The sequence below is a fragment of the Typopeltis vanoorti genome, chromosome 12, assembly GCF_054136105.1.
Source record: "Typopeltis vanoorti isolate ZY-2024b chromosome 12, IOZ_Tvanoo_1.0, whole genome shotgun sequence".
Classification (NCBI taxonomy): Eukaryota; Metazoa; Arthropoda; class Arachnida; order Uropygi; family Thelyphonidae; genus Typopeltis; species Typopeltis vanoorti.
The window spans coordinates 115,234,966-115,247,556 of record NC_143560.1 but is presented as its reverse complement, the minus strand read 5'-3'; the positions used below and the strand labels follow the sequence as shown (position 1 = coordinate 115,247,556).

The following is a 12,591-nucleotide window of genomic DNA, read 5'->3' as shown; positions in this document are numbered from 1 at the left end:
ATTATGTAACTGATTACTCAAGCAATATACAAAGATTTATCCATGCAGAAATATGATTTTTAAAGATGACTGAAATGTATTCTTTTTAGGTGCATTTTTTAAAAAAAATCAATTTTGTAATATGTCTGAAGTTTCATGAGGTTAGAATCTGCTTAGTTATGAGTAAAGTATAATTATTATTATTATTATTATTATTATGGGCGACTCCAGGGAGTCCTTAGACTCATCGAGGGAGGCCCTAAACATCATGTCCACACAACTATTCAACATTCTCACAGTATCTAACATGCTTTGCCTTGAACTCACTCACCATCATAGCACCCACAACAGACTCTGGCAGCTTATTCCACTCATTTACCACTCTAAAAGTAAAGAACCCAGCTCTAACACCCCAGCTAACCACACTCTTGTCCAGCTTCCATAGGTGCCCTAGTTCTCCCACCACCAGTCCTGATCTCAAAAATATCCTCTGAATTAATCCTATTGAAACCCTTCAGCAATTTGAATGTCTCAATCATATCTCCCTTCTTCCATCCATCCACCAATTCCTGCAACCCACAAATCTTCAACCTGTTCTCGTATGGTTCATTCCATAGACCCGCTATCATCTTCGTCACTCGCCTCTGGATCCTCTCCACCTCCTCCCCATCAAGAAGAAACCTAGGTGACCAAATCTCGACACAGTAGTCGAGATAAGGTCTTATCAAAGCTCGGTACAGAGGTACAATAACTTGCTTGTCTCTGCTCGTCAAGGTATTTTTCAACAACCAAGTGAGTTGATGAGCTGATTTAGCTACTTTTGCAATGTGTCCCCCAAAACTTCATCTCCCTTCCCACCAACACTCCCAAGTCCCTGGCCTCACCAATCTCCTGGAGTACAGTTCCACCAATGCAGTATACTGCTGCTAATCAATGCTGGACAACGACTCCTGATATGCTGATCGGTCGGTAATTTGCAACCGTAGTCTTTGATCCTCCTTTATGCAGTGAAACTACTTTCCCCCTCTTTCCACACCTTCAGGACTAAACCAGACCCCGAGATTCAGATTAAACAACATGGTCAAGGGCACTGATAATTCCTTAGCCACTTCACGTAAGACTCATGCCGGTATACCATCCAATCCCACAGATGTATTCACATTAAGGTTCTGTAATAGACTATTCACCTCCACTTCATTCATCACAATTCCCGTATAAACTAATGGTTCCTTTATTTTTTTGATGTCACCACCTGGATAGTGCTTGCTCAGTAACTCCACTATATCGACTGTTTCAGTGACCTCCTTACCATCGTCATTCCTTAAAATCATTTTGCTGTGTACTGTTTTTTTCTTGCTTGCAGCATATTGAAAGAACTGTTTGGGATTCTCTTTCACTTGCATAGCTAGTTTCCTTTCATAATCTGCTTTTGCTTTTTTTTACCACACTCGTTACCCTTCTGGCCTGCACTTTATACCGTTTGTGTGCCTACAGGTCACCCCTTTCTTTAAATTCCCTCCACAGTTGTTTCTTTTTTTGCAGTTCAAGCTTAATGGTGTTATTCATCCATTTAACTCCTACTTGTTGTACTATTCGGACTCTAGGTATACAATCAGCCATAATCTCCTGTAAATGCTCCTTGATCACTTCTCATGCTCTATTGACATCCAGCCATTGCAGTTGTACATGGCATGGCACTGATCCAAGCAATTTCCTAAGCTTGTCATACTTTCCAGCATGGTAATTCCACATATACCCTGTCTTAATCGAAAATTCCACACCTTTAGCCCAATAGGTGGCCACATGGTCATATTCATTACAGTCAAATTCTGAGATGCTATTACCAGGTCAAGCACTCTCACATCCCTAGTATTTTCAATTACATGCTGTCTCAGATAGTTATCCCTTAATAATTGAATAAAATCCATTTCCTTCCTCACATGTGTCCTCTCCTCCTTCCAATCAATGTTACCATAGTTAAAATCCCCATAATAATTACCCTCCTTCCACTCATTTCATCAATTTGTTTATGCCTACTATCTCCACCATCTATTCCATCACCTGGTCTATAGCAACACCCAACTGTATATTTTATTCTGCCAATCTCAATCTCACACCAAATAGCCTCAAATGAGCTCTTTTCACTATCCTGCAATACAACTTCAATTATCCTTTTCATCTTGGCTGCAGTTCATCAGCCATCATCAATAACACCCCCCCCTCCATTTTATTCTCTCTGTCCCTCCTAAACACTATAACCTTCACATTCTATCCTATTAACTATATCATCTTCCGTCAGCCATGTTTCACTAATGCCAATAACCTGTGGCCAGGAAGAGCCAATCAAGGCCAAAAATTCTTCCATCTTGTTCCTAATACTCCTGGCATTAGTATACATGAAATGCAGTGATCCCTTTGTCCCACCCCTATCTTGATGCATTATTCTAAATATCCCATTCCCATTTTTTGTCCTTAGTACTGGCTCAGGTACACTATATACATTCTTACACTCAACTGTCTCACTGATGTCTGCATATCCACTCCTCCCCCTCCTTGGTAGTTCTAGTTTCCCTAGTTCTGCACATCCATTTTCATTTCATTCAGCAACACTTTTTCCAGTCTCCACACACCAAATCCATTGAAATACAGGCCATCCATCTTGTATAAATCATTTCGCCCATCAAACTTATTGCACACAATTATATTATATTATTCCACACAATTATCTGTAGTAGTTTTTAGTATAACATTATATTATACTAAATATATTATACTCCTAAGAAGACTCCACCAGGGAACCGAGGACTTGTTGAAGGAGGGGAGGGAGGGCCTTCTTTCATTCAAAATGCTAAATATCTATCATATCTTTCTTTAAAAATATTTGCAGTAGATGTACTCACACCATCCACTGGAAGCCAATTCCACACTGTATATATACACACACAATGAGAAGAACCAGGATCTAACTTTCTTTTAAGTACACCCTTACTCTGTTTCTGGGGATGACCCCAAGTTTTCTTCACACTTGTGATGAGCTGAAAAATCTCACTTGTGTTTATATTGTAAGATTCTATTTTACCAATTTATGTTTCTATCATATATTCTAGTACTCAAACTTTGAAAATGACATTCCCTAAGTATTATTATTATTATTATGCAAGATCCCATGGAGTCAAAGACTCATCTAGGAGGTCCTTTTATTACACACACAGTGCTTTAAACACACTCAAACTCTCTGCAGACACTACACTCTCAGGCAAGGCATTCCAATCATTCACAACTCTGCATGAAAAAAACCTGCTTCTCAATCCCCTACTCACACCCTTTTTATACAGCTACCAGGGATGACCTCTGGTTCTCATCTGATCTCCACTATTTTCTGTAGAACCTCTCCACCATTGATCCTATAACAACCCCTTAATAACTTGTAGGTCTCTATCATATCTCCTCTCTATCTCCTGTCCACAAGACTCTGCAAGTTGCATCTTGTCAATCTTTCCTCATATTCAACATTCCAGAAGTTAGAAACTACCTTAGTCAGTTGCCTCTGGACCCTCTCCAGCATCTCTTCATCCTTCTGAAAACCAGGTGACCAAATCTAGGCACAATTATCCATGTGTGGCCTAATCAGAGTATTATGCAGTGGAACAAGAATCTCCCTACTTCTACAAGTCAGTGTCCTCTGCATCATTTACAGAAGCTTTTCTATTGTCTTCACAATTTTGGTTATGTGTCCCCTAAATTTCAGATCCTTATCCATTATCACTCCCAGAGATCTCTTATTTCCTCCACTTCCAATAACATATCCTCACTAAGCATAAATTCTGCATCCCATTTTTGTTTTCCAAATTTTAAAACCTTACATTTTGCAACATTGAACTCGCATCCCCATTCCCATGCCCAATCACTCAATTTATTCAAGTCTTCTTGTAAGGCCACAACATCTTCTCTACTCTTCATGGTTCATCCCAACTTTGCATCATCTGCAAACAACTGAATATCTCCATCCAAATCTTCACCAATATCATTAATATACAAGTTAAACAGCAATGGCCCTAAAACAGACCCCTGAGGCAAACACCACTAGTAACTTTCTTTTCCTGGATATCGTTCTCCCATACACAACTTGCTGATACCTATCAGATAGCCTGTCTCCAATCTAATGCACCAATCTAATATCCAACCCCATCTACTCCAGTTTGACTATCAACTTATGCGGTAATCTATCAAAAGCCTTTGCAAAATCTAAGTATATTACTGTGTATCCTTCTTCTCTGTCCATGGAAGCAGTCACCTTATTGTAATAAGTAAGTAGATTACTAAAACATGACCTCCCTTTAGAAATCCATGCTGTCCGTGAAAGGTAATACTTGTCAACCCAATTCTGAATCCTAGTTCTCACAAGCTACTCCAACAACTTAACTACAATATCTGTAGTTAAGTTGTCTCAAGTGTCTCTTCATCTTATCAGAAAGTAGGTGACCAATATGAGCACAATTGGTCAACATGAGGTGTTATCAAAGCTTTCTACAGGAAGAATAACTTCCTTCTTTCTACAAGCATTATCTTCTGTGTTGTCTGATGTGATGACTTAATCACATCAGCTGTATGCTACTCTTTGTTTATCATTACCACCATTTCTCTAGCTTCATATATATAATAAATGGATTAAGTCCAAAACACACATAAACTTGCATTTATCAACAGTGAAATGATATTCATTTGACTGTACAACCATTTTGTCAAGAGCTGCTGCAAGCATTCTTATCTAATTCTTATTCAGTTTGTGCAACAAAAGAGGTAGCAGTGAGATCAATGTCACATACACCAGGTTGATGGCTTTTAACAAAATGGGAACTCATTAGTTGAACAACCTCTTCTGCATCTACAATCCTGACTGCATCTGCATTTAGAAGAGTTATTCTTTCATATTCATTCTTTCTTTTACTTGCAGAATATTGATAGAATTCTTGTGGGTTGTTTTTAGCAAGCTGAGCCAGTTTCTTTTCATATTCAGACTTTGCTTTCCATACAACAGTTGTGACCATTCTAGCCTGCTGCTTATAATATTCATAATTCACATCATCCTTATGCACATGGCATTCCTTACACATCATCCTTTTCTTATGAATCTCTTGCTTAATAAGATTACACATCCATTTGACTCCTATCCTATTTATTCTTCAAACTCTTGGGACACACTCAGATATCACATCATTTAAGCATTGTTTAAATGTTTGCCATGCGCTGTCAATATTCTTCCTATCCATCAACCAATCCCATTCCACTGAACTCAGTATACTCCTCAGTTGATCATAATTTCCTGCTTTGTAGTTCAGCACGTAACCTTTTCTGAATGGAACCTACATAAACTTAGTCACTTCCCAAGTGAGTATCTCATGATCACTGTCACAACTGGAGGCAGAATAGTTATGTCTTTAACTGAAATGCCCTCTGACACTATAATGAAATCTAACACTCTTTGACCTCGAGTTCTTTCTATCACATGCTGCTTGAGGAAGTTGTTGATCTTTGGTAGAATCCCTTATCCGCTCTACCAAAGACCAACCACTTCCCCTAGACCTATCTGGTGTATATCAGGTCCCTTGCAGCTGCAAATTGTCCTACTTTGGCCAAACAGGCAGGACAGCAAATATCAGGATTTTAGAACATAAAGACTACATCCGGTTTCACCAGTATAGCCACTCTGGGCTGGTAGACCATGCCTTAGATACCCACCATAGAATTTGTTGGAAGAAAACTAAAATAATACACCGCAGCAAGTTTAAGTATGAAAGATTATTCAAGGAATCATCAACAGCTCTAAAAAACGTTCCAAACCTCAACAAATTTGGGTGCATGAAACTACCCCAAATTTGGGAGACTTACATTATGAGAACTTCAGCCCAACGGCAAAGACAACAAAATTAGCCTGCCAGAGGGCACTATTAGGACTTTAGGAACAATATTAGTTTCTTGCCTTCTTCCTCATTTGCCTTTGTTAGTGCTGCATACACATACCATATTTTTATGTTCCTGAAGATGGCAACATGATGTTGCCGAAATACAGAAGTTATTCATTAAAGTTGCCTTTAATTAATATCCTTCATATGTGTTAATTCCGTAAGCTAATTACCAGTTATATAAAAACACTAGTTCATAGAGCCCACTCCTTTTGTTCTTCAGAAGAACTTTTACAAAAAGAATTACAGTATATTAATTCCTCCTTCATATCCAATGGCTATAAGAAAAGTCCTTCATAAAAAGAACTTTAAGTAGTCATGCTCCAGCATCCTCTTCAAGTACAGAAGAACCTACACGTATACCCATCCCCCTATGTACAATGGGTTAGTGAACACATAGCTAAGGTGCTAAAACCACTAAATATCTGTGTGGCTTTTTGACCTAATGTCTCCAAAGGACAAGCTCCCACATCTCAGCTATCCAGGTGTCTACCAGATTTCCTGCTCATGTGGATTATCATATTTTGGACAAACAGGAAGATCTGCTCAGGTCCGGTTAGAAGAACACCAGTCGTACATCCAATACCTTAAACCCAAACAGTCTGGAATTGCAGAACCATCAACACCAGACATAGAGTTAAGTGGAACAAGACAAAAGTCATTCACAAAAGTTGGTTCCTAATGGAACGGCTATCCAAAGAAACATGTGAAACATTACTTCACTCCCCTAATCTAAACAGATCCGATGGGTTACGTCTTTCCCCCTTGTGGGAGATAGTACTGTATAAAGCAGCAAATCTTCCTAACATATAATTGTATACACCTACATATATATATATATATATAAAAATTTTTTTTATGATAATTGAATAATTAAATAATTATTATTTAATAATTAAATAACTAAATAATTAAATTTAAATAATTAAAAAAATAAAGAAATAATAATAATAATTAAATAAATTTAGGAAATTTAACCTTAGCTACTTAGGTGGCACTTTGTGAATATAACAATTATTGTTTAATTAGCCTTGTACCTGTACTGATGATGCCTGTGATACTCAGGTGAAAATTCTATGAATAAAGAATAATTGACGTGAGTTAATTCCGTTATTATAATAGTTAGTAATAATAATAATAATTATGCTTTTCATAAAAAAAGTTCTGTAGGTTTCTTCCATCAGCTTTTCCAGCATTATAGGGAACTGGAGAGAGAGAGGAGGAATGACTAAGAGTATGAATAAAGTTCATATAATTCTGATTGATTTAATTTAAAGGTAATATTTGGACAGTGGACATCACATACTTTTTTTTTTAAAAAATAACATTCACTCCCATCTTAAAAACATCCTTTAGTGAAAGTCTTAAAATACAATCACTATACAGTATTATGCCAATGGTGTGCATTTTGATTATGCAATTATGGTATATTTTAAAGTATATGAAATGCTGACTCAAAAAAATTCAGGTTTATTTTAATAAGTCTTTAAGTCAGTATCCTTTTAACTGGAATATCACTTCTGGTTTCAGATCTATGCAAGGCTTCACTAGAAACACGAACTTGTTTGGACTGTTTCTTGCGAATGAAGAAAAACACAACCATGACAAAGATGAAAATACCCATCAAGGCTGCTACAACAATTCCTACAATGGTTGCAGTTGTCATTCCTGTATATATAAAAAAAAAAAAAAGAGAGAGAAAAGAAAAGGGAATAAACCATTACTAGCTAAATTTGAACTCATCTTTGAACTATATTAACACATTTTAACGTTGATCATTATGTGTTTAAGATATATGAATTCTGTTATTCAGATTATTCTATGAAAGTCATTAAAACATCCTTACCTTTCTAGTGAAGCTTACAATAAAATTTAAAAAAACAAACAAAAAAAAAAAGAAAAAGAGAACAAAAGGAAGGTGAGAGAAGGGTGATCAAACTAAAGCATCTTCTTTTAGTAGATTTTAAATTATGTAATTTAAATTATAATGGCTCCAGCTGCTAATTTTCCATGGCTACAAATACAGAAGCTATTACCTAATTGATTATCATTCCAACCCATGATGTTTTAATTTGAAGAATCCTCATTTATGAAATTTTGAAATATTTCAATGACAGACATGCATTACATTTGTAATTATAGCACATACATTAATAAAAGAAAGAGCTAAAAAGCTTCATATTAGTCATATTAAGTCATATTATCAAAATGCTTCATATTAAATGAATATATTTATATCAAAACTGGGAAAACATCCTTTACTTTTAAAAAGACAATAGACTGTTGTATTTATTTAAAAGTAAATAAAAATTTAAATTAAAATAATAAAATAATTTTAAATTTTATTTAAAGTTAAATAACAAAAATTAATACAGCTAGTGCTTATTGGCCAGATTTTGGCTATGTGATGGAGTCAAATTTTTATGTTTGGAGAATGTGCTGTGTGGCTTCCAGAGAGTCTCTGATTTAAATCTGTTTATTATTATTATTATTACTAGCATCTGACCTCCATGAATTCAGAGACTCATCATGGGAGGTAACACATTACTGCACATAATGCTCATCCAACTGTGCTTTTAACTAATTCAATGTGTCTACATTCACAACACACTCAGGCGATGCATTCTGCTCACCGACTGTCCATGCAAAGAACCTACTCCTCACACCCTCCTTATACAGTTTCCAGCAATGGCCTCTTGTTCTATTCCCCCTCTCCCATTTTATAAAAAAATTCTCTTCTATGTCAACCTGATAACAACCCCTAACTAGCTTATGTCTCAATCATATTTCACCCCCCCCCCCTTCTATTCATGAAGCTTTGCAATCTACATTCCCTCAATCTGTCATTATGTTCCACATTCCAAAGACCACTGACAACGTTTGTAAATCTCCTCTAGTCCCTTCCGAACATATTCTCATCACCATGAAACATGGCAACTAAATCTGTGCACAATACTCCACATGAGGACTGTTCAAGGCATCACACAATGGCATCATAACCTCTTTATTTCTACATGTCAAGATCTTCTGCATCATTGCCATTAACGGATGTGACGTCTTCACAATTTTTGTTGTGAGTAGTGTTTGTGGAGCTCCTGAACAGATGTGTCGTTTTGAGTAATAATTGGTGAATTTGCAGAGTATTTACATAGTATTGTTTACTTTTCGTATTTATCACTGGGTGATTTTTGGGTGTTTTCTGAGTATTTTAAATAGTAAATTGATAGATATGATTATCGTGCACATGGCCCCCATAAAGAAGAATACAACAAACATGGCATCCACTTCGCCATCTTTGTCTAAAAATTTTAATTTAAAGGATTTGATTCCGTGTACCGTTTGCGAAATGTATGCATTGAGGAGAGCGGTCGGAGTCTGGTTAAACAACGATAGTGGAGTGAATGTGTGCAGAAAATGTAAAGAATGTGAGGATTTAAAGAGTGTTTCTGGTCGTGAGAGTGATATCGTTGTTGAAAGTGAGAATCTAGAAAATAGTGATATTTGCGAAGTAGTACCAGATAGCTGTGAGGGTGGCGTTGAAAGTGACTATGAAGGTAAACATACAGAACGAATGAATGAATTATTGGAGAATAAAAATGATGAGATTGATGCAATGAGTGAGATAGCTCGGTTACGCGGAGCGATACACAGCATAAAATCGGCAGCTGGATTTGCCCTGTGTATTTGCCCAATGTTTACTATGCTCAGTAAACATTGGCAAAAATGTTTTTGTCAATTAGAATGCAAAAGCAGCGGGTGAAGGAATTGATAGTGGTAGCAGGTACAAATGATTTGAAAGGAGACAAAATGGCTGAGTGAGGATGTGAAGGAAGTGCTTGAGATAGCAAAAGAAACGAGTGAGAGAGTTAGTATGGTGAGTCTTTTTCCACGGTATGACAGTGAAGAGTATAGAAGGTCCACATTGCAAACGACTTTATGCGTGAATTATGCAGAACGAGTGGTGTGGAATTTGTGGAGTGAGTTCGATGGGCGAAAGGATTTATATAAGATGGATGGTTTGCATTTGAATGGATTTGGTGTACAGAGACTTGAAAAAGTGTTGTCGAATGTAGTGGAAGTGGATGTGCAGAATCAGGGAAACTAGAGTTATTAAGGGGGGGAGATATACAGACATTAGGGAGACAGTTGAGTGTATGAATGTGTGTAATATGCCCGAGCGAGTACGAAAGACTACGAATCAGAATGGGATAGTTAGTATAAGGCATCAAAATAGGGATGGGACAAATGAGCTTCTGCAATTCATGTATACTAATGCCAGAGGTATTAGGAACAAGAAGGAAAAATTTTTGGCCTTGGTTGGCACTTCCAGGCCACAGGTTATTGGCATTAGTGAAATATGGCTGACAGAAGATGATATATCTAGTGGGATTGAATGTGAAGGGTATGGTGTGTTCAGGAGTGACAGGGAGAATAAAATGAGGGGTGGAGTAATATTGATGATAGCTGATGAGCTACAGCCAAGGACAATAGAAGTTGAACTGCAGGATAGAGAAAAGAGCACATTTGAGGATATTTGGTGAGATTGAAACTAGCAGAACAAAATATATAGTTGGGTGCTGCTATAGAGCAGGTGATGGAATAGATGGTGGAGAAAGTATGCATAAGCAAATAGAATGAGTGGAAGGAGGGTAATTATTATGGGTGATTTCAACTATAGTAACATTGATTGGAAGGAGAGGACACGTGGGAGGAAGGAATTGGATTTTATGCAATTATTAAGGGATAACTATCTACGACAGCATGTAACGGGAAATACTAGGGGTCAGAGAGTGCTTGACCTAGTAATTGCATCAGATAATTTGGCTGTAACGAATGTGACCACGTTGCCACCAATTGGTGAGAGTGATCATAGGGTCTTGACTTGGGAGGTGGCTAAAGGTGTGGAATTTACAATTAAGACAGGGTACATGTGGAATAATCGGGCTGGTAAGTATGGCAAGCTTAGGAGTTTGATTGGTTCAGTGGCATGGTATGTAAAACTGCAAGGGCTAGATGTTGATAATGCATGGGAGGCGGTTAGGAAGTGTTTGCACGAGGCAATGGCTGACTGTATACCTAGAGTTCGAATAATAAATCAAGTAGGGGTTAAATGGATGAATAACATCATTAAGTTTGAGCTGCAAAAAAGAAACAACTGTGGAGGGAATTTAAGGAGAAAGATGACCAGCAGGTATATGAACGGTATAAAGCACAGGCCAGAAGGGTGACGAGTGTGGTAAGAAAAGCAAAACCGGATTATGAAAGAACATTAGCCATGCAGGCTAAAGAGAATCCCAAACAGTTTTTTCAATATGTTGCAAGTAAAAGAAAAAATGTATATGGCAGAATGATTTTAAAGAATGGCGATGGTAGGGAGCTAACCGAATCAGTTAATATTGTTGAATTCTGAGCGAGCACTTTACAAGAATATATCATCCAGGTGGTGACATTGCAGGAATCAATGAACCAATAGATTATACGGGAATTGTGGTGAATGAAGTGGAAGTGAGTAGTCTATTGCATAACCTCAATGTCAATACATCTGTGGGATTGGATGGTATACCAGCTGATGTCGTACGAGAAGCGGCTAAAGAATTGTGAGTACCCTTGACCATTTTGTTTAATTTGAGTCTCGGGTCTAGGTTAGTCCCGAGGGTGTGGAAAGAAGGGAAAATAGTTCCACTGCATAAAGGAGGTTCCAAGACTACTGTTTTAAATTACAGACCAATTAGCATAACAGGAATCGTTGTCATGGTCTTGGAGAAATTAGTTAAGAGAAAAATACAGGATTGGATAGACGAAAATGGGACACTGTATCAGGGACAACATGGCTTTGTGAAGGGTAGATCGTGCCTCAGTAACTTGCTCACGTATTATAACACAGTGACGGCTGAACTGGATAAGGGTAATGGATTTACAGTGATTCTACTGGACCTTGCTAAGGCCTTTGACAGCATATCATATGGAATTCTAATCAGTAAACTGCAGCATATGGAGATGGATATAGGGTTGGTGAGATGGATAGGAGGGTGGTTGATGGAGAGATATCAGAGAGTGGTTTATTCAAGAGTAGAGTCCAAAAGGCTTGTGACTAGTGGTGTGCCGCAGGGTTCTGTTCTTGGACAACTACTTTTCAATTTGTTCATTAACGATATAGGAAAGGATCTGAGAGGAAGTGTTCACTTGTTTGCCGATGATGCAAAGTTGGGTAGAGCAATAGTGAGTGCAGAGGATATCAAAATTTTGCAACATGATTTGGATAGTTTGGAGGACTAGGCTAAGGAAAATGGATGTCGATTTAATGTGGCAAAGTATAAGGCTATGCATTTTGGGGTGAAAAGATTAGCAGCAGTATATCACATTGGTGGAACCGTACTCCAGGAGATTGATGAGGCCAGGGATTTGGGAGTGTTGGTGGATAGTGCGTTGAAGTTTAGGGGACACATCGCAAAAGTGGCTAAATCAGCTCATCAAATCATTTGTTTGCTGAAAAATACTTTAACAAGCAGAGACAAGCAAGTTATTGTTCCTCTGTATCGAGCGTTGATAAGACCCCATCTAGACTACTGTGCCCAGATATGGGTGCCAGGGTTTCTTCTTGATGGGGAGGAGGTGGAGAGGATCCAGAAGCGAGTGACCAAGATAATAG

General features: G+C 37.7%; 1 protein-coding gene across 4 annotated transcripts in view; it reads right to left on the bottom strand.

The window, feature by feature from the left end:
• Nucleotides 1-7,281: 7,281 nt before the first annotated feature.
• Nucleotides 7,282-12,591, bottom strand: part of LOC150101147 (uncharacterized) — a 916,082-nt gene continuing 910,772 nt past the window's right edge. For all 4 annotated transcript variants that reach the window (XM_090401639.1, XM_090401642.1, XM_090401641.1 and 1 more), the window contains one exon: nucleotides 7,282-7,610. In XM_090401639.1, coding sequence (XP_090257765.1) covers nucleotides 7,429-7,610 — 182 coding nt within the window. In that variant the 3' untranslated portion in view covers nucleotides 7,282-7,428. The remainder of the gene's footprint in view (nucleotides 7,611-12,591) is intronic.